The sequence below is a fragment of the Pogoniulus pusillus genome, chromosome 1, assembly GCF_015220805.1.
Source record: "Pogoniulus pusillus isolate bPogPus1 chromosome 1, bPogPus1.pri, whole genome shotgun sequence".
In the NCBI taxonomy this organism is placed as follows: Eukaryota; Metazoa; Chordata; class Aves; order Piciformes; family Lybiidae; genus Pogoniulus; species Pogoniulus pusillus.
Window position 1 is genome coordinate 35,539 of NC_087264.1, and position 23,784 is coordinate 59,322.

Below are 23,784 nucleotides of genomic sequence, written 5' to 3' on the forward strand. Positions count from 1 at the left end.
TGCGCCAGCTCCGCACCCCGCACAGCGACCCAACGCATGCGCGCAGCGCTCACTGCTGCCACCCTGTGCTTAACTGCCGGCATGCAGCTCCCTGGGGACCGTGCTCGCTGCAGCCACCCCTTGCTTAACTAGCGGCACTGCAGCTCCCTGGGGACCGTGCTCGCTGCTGCCAACCCTGTGCTTAATGACCGGCACGCAGCTCCCTGGGGACCGTGCATCGCTGCTGCCACCCTGTGCTTAATTTCGGCACTGCAGCTCCTGGGGACCGTGCTCGCTGCTGCCACACTGGTGCTTAATTGTCGGCACTGCAGCTCCCTGGGGACCGTGCTCGCTGCGGCCATCCCTGGGTAATTGTCGCACTGCAGTTCGCTGGGACCGTGCTCGCTTGATGCCAAGTGTGTTTAATTGTCGGCACTGGCAGTTCGATGGGACCGTGATCCATTAGCAACGGGGCCGCGGCACGGCGCATGTGCGAAACTCCCTAGCAACGGGGGGCGGGGCCGCTGCACGGCGCATGCGCAAAGTTCCCTAGCAATAATACGCCCCCGGAGCACCGCCCCGCCCCCCCCTGCCTGCCGCTTTTAACTCCTCACTCCAATACTTACAAATCCAAACCAGTTCTCAGCTCTCCCTCCCACCTCTCACCTTCCCCTCCTCTCCTCCCCTCCCCTCAGCTTTCAGCCACTTCAATCGTGCACGGCCTTTAGAGACGAGGCAGGAAAACGGGGGACCGCCGCGGCTGAGGAAATGCAGTGTGGACAAGCAAACACACGGTGGCAGCACTCAGCACCGGCGCCACACCGCAGCCGCTACACAACTGCAGTACCCACGAGCAAACACCGGAGGGCAGCACACACAACCGAGAGCGCCTCTGCGCCCGGCCGGGGGCAGCGCCTTCAGCCCAGCGCCGCTCTGCCTATTGCCTTTGCCAACAGCACACCGCACGCAAGGCACAGCCCACGCTCTGCCACTCCTACACACTCAGTTTATAGGGACAGCTCTCAACTCCAGCTGGGGCTACTCAGCACTTCCTTCATCTACTCTGGAGGGATTTACAGACAGCAGAGGAGACACAGGGGGAGCTGCTGCCACCAGAATTAAGGCCGTTCTGCAGGAGCTAGAGGAAAAACACAGCTCTTCTGCCAGATGAGGGCCACAAAGAGGAGCAGAGGACTGCAGCACCTCTCCTGGGAAGCAGGACTGAAAGAACTGGGGCTGTGGAGGCTGCAGAAGAGAAGGCAGAGCTTCGAGCTACGCTGCAGTATCTGAAAGGGACCTGCAGCAAAGCTGGAGGACTGTCTAAAAGGGCCTGTGCTGATACTCTGTGCATTTAAAAGGATTGCAGTGAAGCTGCTCCAAGAAAAACTTTAGAGACTGAAGAAATCAAAAACCAAACTGCCAGATTCCCTCACACAACTTCCTACATGACCTCAGCAAACCCCTTTCACTTCACATCGCTTCTGACACCCACTCTGGGAGCTGGACACTCCTTCTCTCCCTGAAGCCGGGAGAAAGATCTGGTGAACGTGGCAGCACGTGGCAGAGGGTCAAGACTTAAGCAGACACCTGATTGCTATCACAGCTCAGAAACGACTGAGACACATGCCCTCCTCCCAAACCTAGCAGTTAGGAAGTGCTACAGCTGCACCAGATCACACTGGGATCTGCTTCTTGCACAGGATGCAGCAGATTCTGGTCCATAGCTCAGAGAGGATTGCTTAGCTACTGCTGTTTATAAACACGAACCAAAAACAACCACAACAACAAAGGCTCAGAGCTGGAAACAGTTCTCAGCAGTGCAGCAAAATCCCTTTCTTTTATTCCATAGAGAGGTGCTGCAGTGACCTCAGGGGTTTTTAAGTCAAAAGCTGCTTGCTGGAATCACAGAATCAGTCAGGGTCAGAAGGGACCACAAGGACCTCGTTCCAGAGACACTTCACACTAGCCCGAGCCAAAACTAGAACGGTAGGAAAAAAGGCAAATCACAAAACACAGGACTGCCTTAACTGTCCTACATTGTAACTAGCAGCACCAAGTCCCAATCAATTCAGAGCCTTGGCACTGTTTCTCCTTGAAGATTTTAACCCTGGACACAAAGGAGTCCTGCTCTCAGCCATGGGATTACAATAAAAGTGACTCAAATGACTCAAAAGGGTAACACAAATGCCTTTTCCTGACCAATCTCTCTACATGTTCCTATGATGCTCCACTAACTCCCTCCTTCAGAGTGGCTAACAGTCTCCAACAGACACTGCACCAGCAGCTACCTTGAAGATCTGTAACCAGCTGAGGGAAGGGCTGTAAAACAAATTCACCTCCTTCAGAAAGCTTCTCATCAGTTACACAGAGCAGTCAGAGCCTGCTTCCATTCACATCTTTCTTTATCAGGTTCCACTGTGGAGTCAGAACACTTAAAGTTCACTTAGTCACAGGTTAAGTCGACTCTGCTGTTGGTATCCAACCCCATGCTGCTGGCTGAAGCAAAGTATTCCAGGGCTTGAAGTTGAGACTGCAACACGAGAGACCTCCTGTGCCAAGTGCTGCTTTGGGTTTCTGGGGTTGGGGTCAGGAGGGGATGGGTGGCAGGTGGCTGACTCCTGCTTTCTGCAAACAGAAACAGGCTAAGGTAATTGTGCACTGCAGGATCTCATTTTGTATTTACCTCTTGATCTCAACCCAGAGGGTTTTTCCTTGGCTGTGTTACTTTTGCCTCACTTCTGTGTTGGAGGGAAACAGGAGGCTAACCCATTACAGCACTGTAAGTTGTTCAGGCACTGGGAAAACAATTCAACAGGCCCCTGCGTTCCAGGAGGTTTATCAAGTAGCCTGCCAACATTTTCAGGTGCTAAAGAACTAATGAACATTCCATTTAGGAAACAGCTCCCTCAGCTCATAGCAAGCAAACATTCCCCACTGTCACTAATCCTAGGAGCTGATAAAAGACTTCATTGAATGGTTTAGGTTGGAAGGGACCTCTCGTGATGACAATGACCAACAAATGACTGCCTTCAATAAATAAGTGATTTGGGAAATTCCAGAGAGTACTTTTGCTAAACAAGTTAGTCTCTTTTCTTTTCCATCAGGTCTTTCTGTTGAAGCTCAGCACCTGAAAGCTCTGTACCTCTTCCCTGCCCTCCTGCCGCTGCCCTCCACCTTTCCCCGGGCAGCCCCTGCCGTCCTGCCCCCACTCTCTGCCTTCCCCCGGGCAGTCTCTGCTGCTTTCCTCCTCCTCCTCTCCACTCTACGTTACCAGCTTCTGCTCCATTACCAGTTCCATTACCAGCTGCTGCTGCTGGTCCGTTACCAGCTCCAGTTAGTGCTCCTGCTCCATCTTTGCCTCCATCGCAGAACCCAGAGCAAAACCCTCGAGGATCCAACCTCCTAGAGAAACCTCAGCCTCAGTAACAACACAGACTTAGCACCCGTGAGCTAAGGTGGATGTTGCAGTGGGTCAGTAGCCCAGCCCTAAGGTGGCCCTAGCTAGCCAGGGGGCCAGCCAGGCCCCCCAGCCTTTGAAACCCTCCACCACGCACCCGGTGCTCACCCGTGCGCACTCACCTGGGATGCCAGGCGGAGGATCCCTTGGCCCGCAATGGGCCCAGCTTGGGGCTGGGCTCCTCCTGCTCTGCTTATAAAGGGCACTGAGCAGGGAGGGCAAAGTGGCCACAGCTGGGGTGGGAGGAGACTTCAATTGACCTCCCCTTTTTAAGCTGCCCCAGGAGAGGCAGAAGCCTTTGGCTGATCCCCTTTGCGGAGGTAGGTTGGCTGTGTCCTTTGTGGGGTGGTGTTTTGGCTGTGTCCTTTGTGGGGTGCTTTTGCTTTTCTCTAAGCCACTCCTCCCCTTTGCTCTGCTTGGGATTTCTGTTCCTCCTTGGTATGCTGTGCTTAAAGCTGTGCTTGAAGTTGTGCTGTTTCCTTCATGAGAGAGGTTTGCTTTTGTGCTTCCTGCCTTGCTGCTCTCTTGTTTTCACCTGTTGGAACACCCACAAGTCATAAGCCAGGGAACACCCACAAGTCATAAGCCAGGGAACACCCACAAGTCATAAGCCAGGGAACATCCACAAGTCATAAGCCAGGGAACACCCACAAGTCATAAGCCAGGGAACATCCACAAGTCATAAGCCAGGGAACATCCACAAGTCATAAGCCAGGGAACACCCACAAGTCATAAGCCAGGGAACACCCACAAGTCATAAGCCAGGGAACATCCACAAGTTCACTCACTCACCCTGGCATCTCTTCAGATCTAACAAACTTCCCCAAGTTCTCTACATCATATCAGCAAACTTCTCCCACACTGTCACCAACACTCAGTTCTGTTCCTGGTATGTTCCACTGAAGAGTTTTTATCATCAATGACTGCAATAGCCACAAGTTTTCCTAAAATAAGGAATAAAATACTTGAAACCATTTAAAAAGGAAACATGCATTCCCAGCTGGAAAGTATTCCGACTTAGAAGATGAGCCTGCAGTGTGAGTGCAGCCCAGACAGCAACCCTGTGCTGGGCTCCAGCAAGCGCAGTGTGGGCAGCAGGGCAAGGGAGGGGATTCTGCCCCTTGCCTCTGCTCTCCTCGCACCCCACCTGCAGTCCTGGGGGCAGTTCTGGAGCCCCCAGCACAAGAAGGACATGGAAGTGTTGGAGCCAGTGCAGAGGAGGCCACCAAGATGCTGAGAGGGCTGCAGCAGCTCTGCTCTGAGGACAGGCTGAGAGAGCAGGAGCTCTGCAGCCTGGAGAAGGAAACCTTGGTGTGGCCTTCCAGTATCTGAAGGGGACCTACAGGAAGACTGGGGAAGGACTATTGACAGGGTCTTGTAATGACAGGGTAAGGGAGAATGGGTTTAAACTGGCAGAGGGGAGATTCAAACTAGATGTTAGGAAAGGGTTCTTTCCAGCGAGGGGGGTCAAACACTGGTGCAGGTTGCCCAGGGAGCTTGTGGATGCTCCATCCATGGAGGTGTTCAAGGCCAGGTTGGACGAGGCCTTGAGCAGCCTGTCCTAGTGGGAGGTGTCCCTGCCTATGGCTGGGGCTTGGAACTGGATGAGCTTTGAGGTCCCTTCCAACCTAAACCAGTCTGTGATTCCATGATAAAAACTACAGAGCAGATCCACTTCAAAGTTACCTGAACCCATCAGATACAAGACATAAACCCATCCAGACTTAAGACTTCTCAGTTCCCTGTAGGCACTGCAGGAGTTGATAGGTAGTTTATGCAAATCCTAAACTGCTCTCAAATTAAAAGGCCTACTCATTTTTTTGTGTGTGACTACTACAGGGTTAGACATACTCATTTTTTCTGTTGAGGAAAGGACTGGTGCAGGCTTTGGATGAGGCTTCTGGTCAGTAGAGCAGGTCTCACCAACACCAAACACAGACTGGCACTGTCCATCTTAACTGTAAATAATTTCAGGGGCTTGAAAAGTTACTTCTTAGTGCTCCTCAGTTGTTACTCCTGTTCCGTAGAAGAGATGGCAAAGACTTTAGTGGCAGCAGCAGCTCACCTCTGTCTCCAAGTTCATGAAGTGTAAAGCCATCCACATGAAGATACCCTTGAAATCTTGCTCTGTTTATCCAGGATGACAAATCACCATCTTCACACTCTGACAACAAAAGAGAAAGCAAGCAAGCAAGCAGAATGTGTTCTTCTGTTGCTGCTGTGAGGTGGGCAATAACATTTATTTCAGCCTAGAGAAGCCTATTTTTAACCCTCTACTGTTTCCAGACAAGGTCTCTCACCTTTCCAGAAATGTCACTCCTAAGCTGCTAAAGCAATTTGCAGCTGTTGAACAAAAAGTGTATTAGAGCACAGCATGCAGTGCTGATTGGCTGATTAGTTTCACCCAAACCAAGGACAAACAATCCTCTCCCAGCAGGGAATGTGACATGGGAAGGGAACTGTGACTGACAGCACTTTCCTGCCCAATGGTAAGCTGCACATAAAACAATATCCAGTCTCTTGCAGGGCCTCTGCACTGACTGGTTTACAAAAACCCTTCTAATACATTTTAAGAGAGTAAGATTTGTGCAAAGTGAATTAGGAGCCTGGATTGAAACAAGGCTTGTGTGTTTTGACAGGGGTGGCAAAAGCAGACAGGTCACACCACAAAACAGCAGTTTAAAATTGTTTCTCTTTGACAAAATTTCCTTCTCCAGGCCGCTTCAAAAGTAAAACTAAATCAAATGCAGATCAAGGAGGTCACTGAGTGAACTTTTCTTTGGTGGGTGACTGGTTGCAAGGCAATAGAGCGAAGAGGAAGGCAAGCACAGCCCTTCCATGACAGCTCAAAGAATACCCTTGAGGGCCCACCTGGAGTATTTTGCTGTGGCACCACAGAGTCACCGTGTCTGGAAGCGCTCAGGAACAGCCTGGGTGAGGCACTTAGTGCCATGGTCTAGTTGAGTGGACAGGGCTGGGGGCTAGATTGGACTGGATGAGCTTGGAGCTCTCTTCCAGCCTGGCTGATTCCATGATATGGCCAATATCCACTTTTACTTACCATCAGAAACAAAGGAAGCTCCATCTTTGAAGACCACAACAGCAGGCAACTCAGGCAAGGTCACATACTGAAAGAGGGGTTTTCAGTTAGTCCAGGGAAGATGAAAAGACTCTGAAAGACACCAGCAATATTCCCATGTGGAAATGTCATTCATTCCAGTACAGTTCTCCTGGTTATTTTCTGTTATTCTTATTGTGACCTTCCAGTAGCTGAAGGGGGCCTGCAAAAGAGCTGGGCAGAGACTTTTCAGGCTACCAGGTAGGGACAGGACTAGGGGGAATGGAGCAAAGCTGGAAGTGGGGAAGATTCCGACTGGACGTGAGGAAGAAGTTGCTCAGCAGGAGAGTGGCGAGAGCCTGGAATGGGTTGCCCAGGGAGGTGGTTGAGGCCTCATCCCTGGAGGTGTTTAAGGCCAGGCTGGATGAGGCTCTGGACAGCCTGCTCTAGGGCAGGGTGTCTCTGCCCATCGCAGAGGGGTTGGAACTAGATGATCCCTGTGGTCCCTTCCAACCCTGACTGATTCTAGCATTCTAGAGGTGGTTAGTGGGAAGCTCTAGTTGGCATGAAAACCAGCTTGCTGCTTACATGACTGTGATCAAAGACTCTTAAAGGGGTCCAGCCTCCTTCCACTGCACCACTGAACAGTACTTTTGCTCAGCTGGGGCTCAAGTGCAAAAGGCAATACTCAAATTGATACAAGGCTTCTGGAAATCCAACAGTGCACTACTTGTGATGGAGCAAATTGAGATGGGAAAATGCAGGTGCCTAAAAAATAACTGATGCTAGTTCTCAAAGTCATGCATTGTCAGGCATGGAGGAGACTTTTATCTGTCCCACTTGGAGACAACAATACATGGAGAGACCTGCAGAATTCAACAGCAGCAAAGATTTACATGGAGTGGCTCTGGAAGCACCAGCTGCACGTTCCATGGAGTGGCTGTGCCTGGAGGTGTTGAAGCCAAGCCTGGCTGGGGCACTTAGTGCCATGGGCTGGGTGATTGGCCAGGGCTGGGCCCTAGGCTGGGCTGGCTGAGCCTGGAAGTCTCCTCCAGCCTGTTGGATTCTAAGTTATGCATGCTTATTGTAATAAACATACAACTCCTAATGAGATAAATGAGCACTCTGTGCACTCACTGCCTGACAAAGCTGATCCCCTGCTGTGCACTCATCCTTTATGTACCCACTTCAAACAAAGGTAAGAAGTTAGCTGCAGACAACAGCAGCAAGGCTGCGTGCAGAACTTGCCTTGATCAGTGCAAAGGGAAGAAAAGCTGAATTAGCTTATCCACCCCCTGCCAGCAGAGTCAAACTTCTCCTTGGAACAGCTTTCTTAGCCCACAGGCAGCAGCAGCAGTGGTTTCCCTCTCCAGGTTTACTCCAGGTAGCTGAGGGCTTTCTTTCAGGAAGCTACTCTAAGCGATGCTAAGCAGCAAGCTGGAGTTGCAGAGCAAGCAGCTTGTTTGCTTGGGGGGGAAATGACAAACTGGCTGTGCTCAGAAGAGTCACATCTCACTTGAGCAACATTTATTGCAGCTCCACACTGAGATCAGTTCCTTGGTACAAAGAAGGGAAGGGAGAAACCATAGAATCACAGAATCAAGCAGGTTGGATTGGTTGATTCCATGATCCTCACCTGGTTGATTCTGTGATTCTATGATTCCAACCTGCTTGATTCTATGATTCCAACCTGCTTGATTCTATGATTCCAACCTGCTTGATTCTATGATTCCAACCTGCTTGATTCTATGATTCCAACCTGCTTGATTCTATGATTCCAACCTGCTTGATTCTATGATTCCAACCTGCTTGATTCTATGATTCTGTTATTCCAACCTGGTTAATTCTATGATTCTGTTATTCCAACCTGCTTGATTCTATGATTCTGTTATTCCAACCTGGTTAATTCTATGATTCTGTTATTCCAACCTCGTTGATTCTATGATCCCAACCTCTTTGATTCTACACACAACTACCCAAAGGGAGGCTGTAGCCAGGTGGGGTTGGGCTCTGCTGCCAGGCAGCCAGCACCAGAAGAAGGGGACACAGCCTCAAGCTGTGCCAGGACAGGTTTGGGCTGGATATTAGGAGGAAGTTGTTGGCAGAGAGAGTGATCAGCATTGGAATGGGCTGCCCAGGGAGGTGGTGGAGGGCTGGGTGCTAGGCTGGGCTAGATGAGCTTGGAGCTCTCTGCCAACCTGCTTGATTCTGTGCTTCTCTGATAACAGCCCCACATCTCTCACAACCATCTCCAGCACCTAAGTGATGCTAGCTGAGGAAGCTGGAGAGTTCTGATGAGAAGCTAACAGGATCCTGCTGGCCTTTATCTGAAGGAAGCAAAGTGCTGAGGCCAGCAGGCTCGAGGAGATAAATTGCCAGGGGTTTTTTTTCATTCCCATTTCTTTGCTGCAGGGCTGCAGAGGTGACTTTGAGCAGGAACTTCTCTGCATGCACTTGGTTGTAATAAAGGGGAAACAGTGTAAAAGGTCATATCCAAGCATGACAAAAGATTGAGGTGCACTGGGAGTAAGGTTAACAAACTATTTTCATTCAATTCTGGTTTGGATGTCCTAGCAATTCTAAGGGACGCTTCAGGTCATGAGTGGCAGCAGGTGAGAGAGCACTGAATTAAGGCTCAGAAACATTGAAGTCTCACTCCAGTTGTGGCACTGAGGCATCTTAACGGCAAGAGAGGTCTCTGAATGAACTGGGAATGGTTGAAGCATAGAAGCATAGAATCAACCAGGTTGGAAGAGACCTCCAAGATCAGCCCAATCCAATCACAGAATCATAGGACCATAGAACCCACCAGGTTGGAAGAAACCTCCAAGAGCAGCCCTATCAAAGTCAGCAAAGAAAACAGTCACTAAGGGATCTTGAATTGAAGACTGAAACGTAGTTTCTTAAGTACTGGAATGCTGGTCCAGTTTTGCACTTCCAGCAACATCCAGCACAAGTTACTTTCCACTCTGAGCAGAACAAGGCGAGGAGAAAGGTAAGAGGGTTTTACTGGTTTCTGGTTTTACAAACTGCTGGCACATTGCACATGGAAATCATTCTTGAGAGCTACAATGAGTTCATTCCAGAAAATGAAGATGCAGTTGTTGGCTTTAATAAATTGTGAATAACTATGGCTTCACTGGTAGGCTAGCTCATTAAAAAAATCATTAGAAATGCAATCAAGTTGCCAAGTTTGTCCAACTCTGTTTAATCTGTTTCATCACAAAGGCTGTCTACAGAAAGAGGGCAGCTATTCTTAAGGGACAAAACACCTATCAGTCATTACAAGGAACTAAAAAACAGCACTGCAGTCAAACTCATTTCACAAAGGTTAGTACAGCCTGAAAAGCTTTTCTCCCCAATTTCTTCATTTCCAGGGCATGCTGAAGCCCCAGAGAGTCCAAAAAGAATGTTTTTAAAGCTAGGTATTATTCCTGTGACACATTCAGAGGAATGGCTACTGAATAAGGCCAGCATTCTCAATACCAACTGAAGAAGTTACACCCCAAATAGAACTGGCATTAGTGAAGTAAACTTTAAGGTAATGCCTCTTAATTTTAAAAGCTAGATTGTAAAAAACATCTTTAACTAACAAAAGCCACTGTGTATTCCAACTAGTGGTCATGAGATCCCATACTGGAAATGTGTTTCTCTTCTTTTAGTAACCATTCAGTGATAATACAGCTCAACTTGAAGCTATACTCCCCACAAATTTCCTCTTGAAATCTCCAAGCCCTTACTGCTTTGAGAGGAATGCTGAGGAATCAGTGTTCTACTCAATTATGGAATTATGGTGTGACTCAAGAACTGCCTAGAGAACAAACTGTGACTTTTATTCTGAGCATGTTAAACGTTGCCAGTTAATACAGTCACTTGGTCTTCCCATCCAACCTTCATCAATTCATAGAGCACTTTAGGTTGAAACAGACCTTGAAGATCACCTAGTCCCAACCCCCTCTGCCATGGCAGGGACACCTTCCACTAGACCAAGCTGCTCAAGGCCTCATCCAATCTGACCTTTAACATCTCCAGGGAGGGGGAAGCCACAATCTCCCTGGGCAACCTGTTCCACTGTCTCACCACCCTCGCTGTAAAGCATTTCTTCCTAATATCCACTCTAAATCTCCCCTCTTCCAGGCCTAAAACATTACTCATAAAACTGCTTACTAATTCTTATTAATACCTCCTGGATGAGTGGAGGTCACCAAAAAGTTTCTTCTTGAAGCTTTGCTTCTGAAAGCAAAACTCTACCATTCAAGCACTTCCTGAAGAGGATCATTACAGGTGAAAATTAAGTATGCAGGTCTACTGTCAGTCATCACAACAGTAAAAGCATCTTGAGAAAGCTAATTAAAGCTAGGAACAAACACTCTCACCCCCTCTCCAGCTTATTTTTCCCCAAAAGAAGGATCACAGTATGCTCTGTTATGGCAAACAGAAAGCAACACTTACTAATCTATGCAATCTTCTCCCACACCCAGACTGGGCATGTGCTGGTTGGCAAGCCAACGCTGCAGCATTGTCGGGCAGTCTGCAGCACGGATCACCAGCTCTGCCCAGACACTCCAGTATTTGCTGTGCCTCTACCATGGAAGCAGTTATGCAAAAGCTGCTCATGAAGAATTTAACTGCTAACTGCAGCCCATGACAAAACACATCATAAGCTGTCATTGTCCACTGAAAGTTGAGTCACTCTAACATCGTTTCAGTTGCTAAGCAGAGGCACATCGTGGTGGAATCCCAGCTCTGCTGCAGTCCACATAAGGAAAGACTGGACAACAACTCAAGTGGCACACAGTACACCCAAACAAGGCTGTAACCTCCACGTTTTTCCTGCCTAGACTCAACTTCCCAGGCAGAAGTTAATTATGAGAGAAGAAAAATTAAAAGTTATGGATGTGGAGAAGGTATGGTCCCTTCTGTCCCTGACAAATCATCAACCTGTGGCTAACGCTTAAAACAGCTACCATCACCAAGAGTTCCCTCTTACTGTGTCTGTTGCTTTCTAAATCAACTTCACACCAATACTTCTTCATTTCTGCCACCAGCATAACATTTCCTGCAACTTGTCCAACTCAATTCTCACAACTAGGACACAAGCTAGGGCAGCTAGGTTAGGGGGTTTGCACAGAACAGTATGGCATGGTGAGAGCTTTGGGTTTCATTCTTCAAATGCACCTATGACAAAATAATCAACCTTTTCTGTAATAAGGACATGAGAAGAAACAGCTTAAAGTGAGTTGCAATTTGAAACAACATGTGCCTACAACTGTCTAAATTCTTCTCTCCAGTGGACCCTTGTAAAGAGGCTTTGTCTGTGCACTTCCACAGACTGACTTTCCTTTGCAGTTTCTCCTGTGCTGAATTGTTCAGGGTTGCCTAACACGATTAGAGGGTGTTTTTAAGGATCCTGCAATGTATTTCATTGTAAATTATTAGTGCATATTCACAGTCACCCTTACTCACACTCTAAAACCTATTTCTCAGTAGGATTTCACATCAGCAAGGAACGCCTTCTTTGACACGAAGAAGGGAATTGTGTACAAATCTGTTCAAGCAGCAGGCTGAGAGGCACTGAAGCAGGTTGTATCTGTTATGTGAGGGAAACTGTCCTGTTGCCCAACCAGTGCATTTGTGAAACCTGAGATAAAACACCATTTAACACTGGTTACCAGCCTCATTCCAGTACAGCAGCTCCAGAACATGCAACAGAAATATGAAGTGATCACACCACCAGTGAAACAGAGCTCTGTAAGACTTCCAGCACACACACACACCTGAACACCCAAACCTAGACACACAAAAACCAAAACAGATGCAGGAGACATTACCAGTAGCATTGGGCATTACATTCCAGCAGTTTCTCCACCATGTGTTCCACTCTTACAAACCAGCTTGGCACAGCTTTGTCTGTCAGCGGAGTATCAGACCTGCAGAGGGAAGATGATGGGGAGGGGAGCAAAAGAAACAAAACAAACATTTTCAGTGCTACCTTATTTCTATAGTACTCTTTAAAATACTTTTTGCACACAGCTTCCTTTCTACAGACTGAACTTATTGTGCCTGAATTATTATCACAGTCACAAAGGTTGTTTTTTTTATACATTACACCAACAGTTAGACTTAGGTGAGCTACTGTTTTGAAACCAAACCCTAAAACTACTTTTATTAAAGCCTTCAAACCCAGCAATTTGAGGAATTTGTACAGCAAGGACAAGCATGAGAACATTCAAATGGTACTTCAATTGGAAATTTATGTTCCTACATAGTACAATGATGTGAACTTCAGTAACTATTAAAAGGAGTCACACTTAAGCCTTCTCTGTAAGTTCATTCTGTTCTCTTTTTAAAGGTCTCTATCAATATGAGAAACCAGACAAAAAACCATTATGGTATGGTTTGGTTTTACTATTTCCATTCAGAACAATAGTGACAGATCACACAAAAGTAATACTGCCCAGGGCTACTACTTGAAAAAATGTCCTATTCCAGGCAGAGAAGGAAAAGAGGAGATCCAGATAAGCTGATCAAGCAAGTTTATTGACACATCTTAATCTATTCCTTACTTGGACACTCAGTGAAACAAAACTCACATGGGATAGGTTCCATCCCCTAGGGCTCAGTCTCTTTTCAGGTTGGAATAATGGGCTGGATGTGAAGGTTTCAAAAGGTCTCAACTTTCCAGCAATGACTTTTACCCATCATTTCATCACTAGATACTTTGGAAGAATGTGTATTACTTGAACAAACTACTGAGACCTTAATCAGTTGCATTACAGAATGTGTGGAGATCAGAATTTTCCTAGGTAACTTGGAGAATTTATTAGTCTGTACACTTACTGCTACCAATTCCAAGCAAACCTAAGTTCTGCAACTGCTCCCATCCCATGTGAGTTTTGTTTCACTGAATGTTGAAGTAAGGAATACTGACAAGCAAAGATCCTCTGAAACTATTCTTTCCTACACATAGTTATTACTGTGAACAATCCATCCTATAAGGTTAACTCATTTTACTTGCTCTCACTTGAAATGGACTCATTTCAAGTGCACAAACTACTGGAGGTTATAATGTACATTAAAATTGCTGGTGGAAGCACTTCCTAAGGGTACATCTGCCTGACCAAAGAAGAGAAAATCCATGACAAAGGTTGCTCATGCCTTAAAAACTGAACTCACCTCCCATAAAACCCAATAATGAACAACAGCTTGCATCTCCTAATGCTACATGTCAGAAGATGTTTCCTCGTGGCTATAAGCTATACATATCTACCTGTATCTTTTAATAGCCAAAGTATCTATAGCCTTACAGGAAATGTTCCACAGGATAATAATGGAGCAGAGGCCTAGCTACTTAGTCCAAGTCCACTAAGTTGGGACATTCTGCATCGCAAATGAACTTGTAATGCTACAAAAGGGCTCAGCTCATTTGTCATCCAGTGGCAAGATGACAGTGAAGAAGAAAATATTCTGCCAGCTATAAGGTACTGAAGAAATGTTTCAGTTTCACTGAGCATCGTTTCACATGCTGAAGAATGATGAATTGCATTAAATAGAAGATCTTGAGTTATTGGAAGCAAGAACAAAACAGTGTCTCACATAGTCTTAACAGACTGCAAAAAATGCTGGAACAGTAAACCAGTGCCCAGCCTCTAGCAGCTGACATATGGGGCTGACTGAAGACAAGGTTTAGTGCAAAAGTAGCTTCAGATAAAGAACCTACACAAACGACAAGCAGATGAAGCTGCAGTGATTTCCCAGCCTTCTGACCTAACACAGCATGTTTGTCATGATTGATAACCGTTCCAAAGCACCCACAGAGCACTACTGCCACCTACATGAAGGTGGTAAGAAAGGGGAAATGGCACAGTTGTCCTGAATGTCTTCTTCTTTTCTAGCTCTACCGTGAAACAGTTCCTCAACAAGAGACAGAAAGAGAATAACAGACTGAAAGCCTGCCCAAGCAGTGAGATCTGACCTATTTCTGCTTCACCTGAGTGGTGAGAAGACTGAGGAAACCAGACTCAATTCTTTGCTGAGAAATACCCATTACAAGATAGTGTTTTCCATCAGTACATAGATATGGGAGAAGTCACCCAGACAGATTTTAGATCAGGCTGAAGCTTAAAAAAATCCTACCTAAATATTCCTGCCTGTGTCAACTGAATGTTTCCTCCTTACTATAAATATGTCCTTTAGAAATACATCAGAGGAATAAAAACACCTGAGCTCTGCCTGCTGCCTAGCAGTGCCACCAAATCAGCATTCTCTGAAATGCAATCTTCAAGCTTGAAAAGGTAAAGACTGTGAGACCATTCTCTGCAGGCACTACAGACTCCCAATAGCTGCTTTGGTCTGCATGGCTGTTCAATGCAAGTCACTGTGACCTCATTCCCTTCCCATTGGCAGGTAACTTAGAAAGCATTTTATAAAGAACTGGTCACAAGCTACACAAGATGTTTCTTGGCTTTGCTTTCACTGGCCTGAACATGACAAAGCTCTCTATGTGCCAGTGCATATGGAGATTATTCTGACCAATCATCTCCATATTCAGCAACTTCAATGAAGGGGAACTCTCCCTGAAAACTGTCTACTATGTACTTACCAACTTGTTACTGGCTGCTTCTCTCCAGTTTTCAAGTTTTACTAACAGAAAACTACTACATAAGCACAACAAGGAAAAGCAGAGAACTCTGGTTAGATAAGAGATAAGAAAAGGGAAAATGTCTCCACATGCTGAGGATTCAACAACTGCCTGGTTTCAGGCAAAAGCATGAACAACAGTGCATTAAGTGGAAGAGCCTGATTTCAAAGTTTCCTTACATTCATCAAAATAACTTGTGACTATGTTCAAAGTTAAGAACTACTCTTCTACTTTTAGCATATTCCAATTATGATTTGATTTGTGGTGGCAGTGAAATGAGCTTGTCAAGTAGAACCCATTATTCTGCTCTTCCCACCAGATAATTTGCTGCTAGGTGCTGCCTGCAACTTAGCATCAATCAACAAAAATGTCAACAGAGTGGCAGGATTAAGTATGTTCCACAGAATCAGCATTTCTCCACGACTGGTGTGTCTCAGAACACCATGGCTGTACATCTGCACTGCTACCTAAGAAAAACGCCAAAGTGTTGCTTGGTTCTGGACTGCCACTTTTCAAACCCTGTCCCAGATCACCAAGGACATAACTTGAAAAGCAATTCCCATTCTTTCTGCAGGTAGCTGTTGGGAAACAAACCAATCACGCTGTTCAGGAGCAAGTGAAGGTTATTCTTGCTATAGACTACAGGTACATGTACACTGCTAAAACACTTCATTTGGTAGCATTAAAGCTACAGGAGAGCAAAGCTTTTATCACAGTTACTTCAGTACAGATGTTATAAGCATCAGGGCTCAGAAAGTTCAAGTCATTTCAGAGACTACAGAAGACTTTCTTTTCAAGTGTCTTTACTTGTAACAGTTTAATACAATATCCCTACTGAAAAATAACTCAGCTTTCTTTTTCAAACTTGATCTTTTTTCAACTCATCTTTGCAATACCAATTGTACATGTTTAAAACCAGAGAGGACACTAAGGAAAAGAAGCTTCATGTCTAGATCAAATGTGTCTAGCCTGTGTTTGTCATATCCAAAGGCCCATGGAGACTTGTACATGGAGGAGCTCTTCAGCCTCTGTAGAATTCCCAGTCTGACAAAGAAGATTGGAAGATTCCTGGCAAGCCACTGTGCCCAATCACCTATCTGCTTTTCCAGGGCTCTTTTTGAATTTCTAGTTGGCAAAGCCAAGTATTTCTAAGAAGCTCCCACAGATACAGTAAACATGCCAACTGCTATTTCTGATCAGAGACATCACTGTTGTTTGCAAGCTCCACTCAGTAATGACTGTGCAGAAGAACATTCATGGCTTACACGTACTACCCACTGCAGCAGGTAAATGCTAACTGCTTCTAATCAACAATGCAGACATGAGAAGCTACTGGGCTCTACCAGACTCCAAAGAAAGAACTGACTTGACAAGGTTAAAAAGAGGTAGCTATGATAACAGCTATAACTTACCTACTTTATCCAAAACATGGCAAATTTGAACACAAACATTGCAACACATTCTGTTCCATACTTGTCTCATTCAAAGGCTATCCAAATACCCTTTTCTAACACTCAGTACTTATCTGCTTAGAAAATAGGCTGCTCTTTTTTTTAGACTTAGTACAGCCATCTTCAAGTGGTAGACAGTAAATAATATATGTAACCCTAAAGGACAAGAAATTCAAACTACAGAAATACATCTGTAACCATCACAGAGAAAAAAATCAGCATTACATTTATATGAACCAGATCTATGGCAGAAGAGAAGAGAGAGGAAACAAATCTGAAGAACTACTCAGAATCTTCAGTCTTAGAGCATATGCATGTCTCCTTACCTCCAGCAGAAAGGAGAGCTGTGCTTAAAACTACTGCTGTGAACCAGGCTCCCTTTCTCTTTCAGTACTTTAGTGATCTTCTTATCTGCATCCTAAAAAGACAGAACAAACTTTTTTTTCCTCAAAATACAAATTCCATTATTTTAGTAAAGAAGTACAGGAATCATCTCCAATACTCAAATCAAGACAACTTCTATCATAAACCAGTATTTACACATCAAACAATCCAAAAAACTACTATACAATGGATGCACTTACTGCAGAGGCACTCTAACACTTCACTAATAAAGCTACTTGCTCTCAAACCTTGGCATTCATCAACAGTCCTTCCTTGCCCCCAGCTCACACACAGCTGTGTACCAAACGCAGACTTTCTGTAGCACTAACACAAGACACAATTTATTATTAAATGAGAACTTCAAACTTTGATTGAGTCTTCTGATTCTGTGGCAGCAAGTCACATGGTGCTTCTTAGCCTAATACTTAGGTCTCACTACAGCACGTTCCTCTGCTGTGAATACAGCTACTGAAGTGGAAGCCTATTTGACAGTACCTCACTAACTGACCAGCAGTGAGATTCTAAACTGGAAGGGAATGTTCGTTCAATCAAAAGCTGAACGTTCGTTCAATCAAAAGCTGAATGTATGTTCAATCAAAAGCTGAATGTATGTTCAATCAAAAGCTGAATGTATGTTCAATCAAAGGCCATCTATTGAACGAGTGTCAACGTGACATTGAGGGATAAAAAGAAAACCACAAATGACTGTTGGAAGAATTCAGCATTAGAATATTTTCCAAGAGTCTTAAGTTCAGATTCCCACGAGCAAAAGCTAAACACGTAGCCTCCAGTGCTCTCTTATTTGCCTTAGCAATGACAGCTCTTTGAGCTGAAATGCAACACAAGATTTTAAAGCTTTATTCAAGCAAATTGTGTTTGCAGGAACATGCTCTGCTGTCAAACTGCAGCAGAAGGAAACCAACTAAACAACTATTTGTTGTCTTTGCACACAGCACCAAACAGCAACTCCTTTCTGCCTGTGTCTGCAGTAGTCTGGAGTTCCTGTTGGTTTCTTTTACAGGGATTCTCCTGCCTCTATTGGCAAGTATACTTACATTGCAACACATCCCACAAGTAGGGAAAATGAGTGGATTTCTCTCCTCTGACAAGTCGTGTTACACTACCTGGCTGGCACAAGCTTGATGACCACATCTGGAAAAGCAGAAGTCATCCAGAGGTGAAGAGAGGCCTCTGCATACTTGCCTGGAGGCTTCATGCATTACATTTCCATAAGGAACAAGCAAAGGGAAACTCATTCTGCAGTAGATACAGAATGGAGATGCTGCTCTTCCCTTTCACTACCAGATACACAGTACTAATCCCATGTCAAAGCCTCTCTTTTTCAGATACTGTAATAAACCCACTGAAACCCTGCTGCAAAGGTTAAAATACATTAGGCTTCTTCCAGAGCTCAAAGACACCTTGAAGACCAAGCTATTAGGGGAAAGAAGACTTATGCCACTGAAAATGTTGCCCTGAATAAAAGCAGTGTTTTACTTTCTCCAAGACCACTAACCTTCACATACTGTCCAGCCAAGTCAGCCACCTCTGCTGTGAAGCAGCCAGATGCATCGACGGCACAAACAGCCACAGCACCCTTCTGAATTCTATTCAAGTCCATGCAGACTCTGTCATCATCCTACAAAAGATCAAGTGACAGGGTAAAGAAATACAAAATATTGGTTAAAATCCCCCCCACGGAAGAAGAAATGAAACATTCAATACAAAAAGTGATGGCTGGACAAGAATGGCAGAACACTCAGCCTTTGGCAAACCCAAACACGCCCAGGAAAAGATGGATTCTACAGGACTGTCATTTTAGGCATCAGAGCAAAGATCATTTCTCCAGAATCTCTCACCTGACAGAAGGGCTATGTGCCTCTGGGCATGTATATATGCACGGACAAGTAAACACACGTTTTACCTGCACACATGCACACACAGAGCCAACGGCTTGAAGATGCTACTGCATAGTAAAGAAACTGACCACCACTGTGTCATCTTCTTGTACCAGCCAAGACTTCTGTCTGTTTAGCACAGAAGCATGCAGAGTCTTTTTCAGAAAGCAAATGGTTGTAATCATTCTACTACTCCTGGAACTCCACGTAATAAACCCCATTGTCTTAGTGTTTTAATGATCCAAAGCCTTTCAGTCTGCATTGCTCAATCTTTGTTGGCCCACTGGCAATGCTACTGGTCAAGAACCACACGTGGACAACATCACAGCTTATTTTCCTGGCTAGCCTTCAGTTTCTTATTTCCTCTAGCAGAAGCACAGAATGAGTTAGAGTCAGAACACACCACAAGGATCATCTAGTTCCAACCCCCCTGCCATGGGCAGGGACACTTCACACTAGATCAGGCTACCTAAAGCCTCATCCAGCCTGGCCTCAAACACCTCTTGGGACAGGGCTTCGAGCACCTCCCGCAGCAATCCAGCCCACAGACTCATCACGCTTATGGGGAAGAACTCCTTCCTAACAAAAAAGCTGGGCAGGGACTTGTTAAGCTATGGCAGAGTGACAGGACTAGGGAGAATGGAGCAAAGCTGGAGATGGGCAGGTTCAGGCTGGAAGTGAGGAAGAAGTTGCTCAGCAGGAGAGTGGTGAGAGCCTGGAACGGGTTGCCCAGGGAGGTGGTTGAGGCCCCATCCCTGGAGGTGTTTAAGGCCAGGCTGGATGGGGCTCTGGCCAGCCTGTTCTAGGGTAGGACATTCCTGCCCATGGCAGAAGGGGTTGGAACTAGATGATCCTTGGGGTTCCTTCCAACTCTGACTGATTCTATCATTCTATTCAGCCTGAATCTACCCATTTCTAGCTTTGTTCCATTCCCCTTAGCCCTAGTTGCTCTAGGAAATGTCAATGTCTTCCACAGATTTTTGCAAGCTATACACTCAGGCAGGGAAATTAATCTTCAGGTTATGGCAAAACACAACTTCTTAAAACATCTAACTTCTGACCTATAAAAGTACTGAAGCTTAACAAGTGTGTAATCATTTCTGTACTTGCCTGTCAAGTATTTCCTATTCACTTTCAGGTTTGTGCAGTGCTACCAGCCTGGATTCCATCCAAATGGAAATCTGTCCTGTGGCACTCTCTAGAATAGAAAAGAAAACAAACAGTTACACAAATCTCAGCTGAATACCCTCATTATGATCATTACAAAGCCTTTCCATTTAGACAAGACGGTATCATATTAGATCTAAAACTACTCAGAATAATCCTGCTGATCCACAGTTAGGTCCCAGCTACTTCTTCCTCACACAGCCACATAGTGAACACTGCTCAAAAGTTTAGACAGAAAGCACAGGGTGAAATCCAGTTGACTGATTTTCACTGTGGTTTCCAGTTTGAGGCAGAAATACTCCACCTCATCTATTACCATCATGACAAAGAAAAGCAGTAACTAAAACAGAGGGAAGCAACTGGAAGAAGGAAAATTGCTCCCTAAAATCCATGCTGTTAAGCTGACATTAGGGGTAACCATTCTACTTTATGCTGCCTTTGAGACTTCCAATCAATTTGATGCCTAGATTTCATTTTAAGAGACACCCAATGGCAAAGTTCATTCTGACTACCACTCTACCAGCTTCATTAGGGTGACCATCCCACCAGTGGACAGCAGGCCAGACGCTCAGACCCGACAACTCAGCCTCTCAGACAGATGTAGGCTATTTCTGCAAGTACACAATAAGCTTTTTGAGATGACTACATTTATGTTAAAACCTGGGATACCCAAAACATATTTAGCCCTCTCCTCAAATAAAGAAAACCCCAACACATGGAGTCCACTGTAAAGGCATCTGCAACTTGATTTATTCAGCATCACCTTAGGCACATATTCCATTCATGTGGTCATGCTGGCACTGGAAATGCCATCATTACCTTGAATATCTTCTCCCTCTTTTGTTTTTGTTTTGTCGGGTTTTTGGGGGTGTTTCCCCCTACTGAATGTACACTGAAAAGTCAGAAAATGTGAGCAGCTGAAAGGTGAGTCAGGCTGAGACTAGCATATGACATCCTGAGTCTGTTACGAGCTAAGAGTACAGTTCAGTTACTCCAACTTAGCTGTCATATCTGCTTAGGAGCCTGAGCCCCAGGAAAGGAGGGAATTAAAAAAGCTGGCAACACCTAGTCACACTTCCTCAGCTCCCAAATCCAGTGTGACTTACAGACGACAGGTCAAAGGTGTGCTACTTTTAGGGAACAGTCCTCACAATGCATGCAAAAGAAGAGCTCAGCAACTGGAAATCATCATCCTTCAAAATACTAATTCAATGCCAGCAAACTGCTATGCACCCAGTTTAAAACAGCCTATCAAGAAAAACAGAAGTACATATTCACAGGGTTCAAAGAAGAAAATGTTCATTACATGTCCCCTTCAGTTAACACTTGCCTCTCCATTCTACATATTGCAACTCTGCATTAACACAAGGGCCAGATTACTGGGCAAGGTCCAAGGAGTCGTGGTCCCAGCAACAAGAGAAACACTTGCCTCTTCATCCAGTGGAAAGCTCACTGTCACTGATGGATCTTGAGCATCCTTAAAAACAAGACAAACACCAGAGAGGGCAAAACATTACACTGCATGTATTAGTGAGAAGGTAACAATCCCAGAACTAGCAACTACTACTGTCATCCAACAAAACCTCTCTTGCAGCCTGCTTAGATCATCCCCACAGTGGCAGAATTTGAACAGGTAGCATAAAAGAGTTTGAAGAATACACCAGTGACAACATTCCTCCACCATACCAGTGCAAACTGTTAGTCCAACAAAGCCATAGGGTTACAAATTTGGATCAGCAGTGATATTTTAGCCATGAGCTGCCAAAACAAAAAGTTAAATGCAGGTTTCCTCAGGTACCCCTTAGAATCTCCTTGTAAAAGTTTATAATCCATCTCAGCCATCAAGAAAACCTGCAGTCTCTCAGACACACAAAGTCTTTTCCCACTGTTTCCTCCAGAGTCAGGGAATAGGAAGAACAGCCATTACTGGAGATGTATTATTTTAAGAAACTGCTGTTAACAAGGGCCAAAAACCCCCAAAACAGCCAGCTGTGGAGGCCTTTAAAAATAAAAGCATGTCCATACTTCAGAAAAATGTCACTGAAGGATACCTCTTCAGCTCTCCTATAAAACTCACCTTGAGAAGTCAGAAGCAAGCCCTGTTTTTTCAGGCAAGTACAAGCCAATTCAGTCCCTTCACACTGCATCTATTATGAAATGCAGATAGGAAATGCAAGTCTAACCTTGCAAATGTGACATTTTCACTCTTAACTTTAAATGCCAAAAGAAAATGGGTGCCAGCAGACAGCCCCCGAGAAGATAAACAGGATCTCTCCCTTCACCATGCCTAGTGCTAGGCTCTCTGCTTTCCATTCAGCACTGGGGAACAGTTCATAGCATCACGGGACAGGCAGCTACTTATGTCTGAGCCAAGGGCTGCTCCAGAGGGAATTTTCTGTGAGCATCTGGTGCAGCCAACTGTGAAACATAAATACTGCATAACTCTGGAACCACACTCAATAGCAAGCAAAGCTGCAGCTACCCCTACAGCTCTGTCTCTGCCAGTTGTTAAACACCACCACAGGCTACTCACTTTGTTTTCTGAAGCACCAAGTTGACCAGGTAGATAAAAATAACTGGCAAGCCACTGGAAAAAAACACATCCAGACTGCTAAGTAATGGCACTTCAACTGCTTCATCTCTTCACAAATTATGCCTGCTTTCACCTGAAGACAACGCTTCTTCTCAGCTCAAAGCAATACAAGTGGCTGACACCAGGTACTCAAGTGCACATTAGGCACCTAACTCAGTTCCTAACATGCTTCTTGTGCCCTGTTTCTCATGATTTGTGTCCCAATGCTCACAGGATCAAAGAACAGAAGCCACAGCCTGCTCTCTGTAGCCAGAAAGAGAACAGCTGCCTTCCACCCAGGAACAGCTGCTCTTGCCAAGCAGAAATCTTGTCAGCTCATAGATCCTCAACGTCTCAGCTTCCAAAACACCACCTCTAGCAGGCAAAACAATACATTTTTTGCATGAAGTGGCAAAGCAGAACACCCACCACACACACACTTTACTGATTCTAGAGTAAGAAACAGCATTTCAATATTTCATTAAGACTCAAGAGAAAAGAGCTTTGCTCTAGAGGAAAGGGGTGCACACCCCCCCCCATAAAAAAAGCCTCCCCAGAGCAGTCTTTGTTTTGAAGAAAACTCATTCATCTGAGCCTGTACCAAATGCCAGTTAAAAAGTGTGAGTAAAGTTATTATTTCAGTTCTCAGTCACAAAGATTGGGATATCTTTGCAGGTTTCACTTGCTCTAAATCACAAAACCTCTTTTCTTCAGTATGCTCAAATACCCCTCCACAACAGTAACAGCTCTGGGCTCTAGGGACTGTATTGCACTCCAAATCTGTTCCAACGTTTGTTTTCAAATCCACTATTTTTGGCCAGCACATTGGACTTTTTAAGGCAAGATGTTAAAAAAGACCAGATGTACAATTTGTGCTAGCTCTCTGCTGGAACAGTATCTGAGAAAGATTTGTGATGTAAGGGTCTGACAGCCTGGAAGGGGATTGGAAAGACACAAAACCTCTCACAAACTAACATCAAACTTGGCAAACTGGGACATAATCTTGCCTTCACATACACGAACAGAAAGCTGAGGCAAACAAGAAGCTGCACTTACTGTATCTAGTGATTTGTTTTTAAAGGAACACCTTACCAAACAGAGCACACCATGCATTAGCTTAGGTAAAACACTGAATGGGATTTACCCATCTAACTTGATGAGACTTAGAGGAGCTGCT

General features: G+C 45.3%; 1 protein-coding gene across 8 annotated transcripts; it reads right to left on the reverse strand.

Annotated features, from left to right (window-relative positions):
* Window positions 1-2,363: 2,363 nt before the first annotated feature.
* Window positions 2,364-23,403, reverse strand: LOC135188816 (protein disulfide-isomerase TMX3-like). Of its 8 annotated transcripts, none has more exons than XR_010308636.1 (13): window positions 22,569-22,710; window positions 21,366-21,512; window positions 19,979-20,066; window positions 18,487-18,609; window positions 18,026-18,122; window positions 16,913-17,004; window positions 12,326-12,424; window positions 6,498-6,608; window positions 5,502-5,600; window positions 4,229-4,380; window positions 3,559-3,971; window positions 3,281-3,381; window positions 2,364-2,604 (listed from the first exon to the last, which is right to left on the reverse strand). XR_010308636.1 is itself a non-coding variant. In XM_064171283.1 (5 exons), the coding sequence occupies exons 2-5, from the start codon at window positions 12,332-12,334 to the stop codon at window positions 4,301-4,303; spliced, it is 255 nt and encodes an 84-aa protein (XP_064027353.1). In that variant the 5' UTR covers window positions 12,335-12,424; window positions 16,913-17,004; the 3' UTR covers window positions 4,225-4,300. The 8 variants fall into 8 exon arrangements, 2 of the variants coding, with proteins under 2 accessions (XP_064025002.1, XP_064027353.1); XR_010308570.1 differs by having other exon boundaries at window positions 3,269-3,381; XR_010308159.1 differs by lacking the exons at window positions 3,281-3,381; window positions 5,502-5,600; window positions 18,026-18,122 and adding an exon at window positions 5,288-5,452 and having other exon boundaries at window positions 6,498-6,564; window positions 22,569-23,403.
* Between the last annotated feature and the right edge of the window lie 381 nt (window positions 23,404-23,784).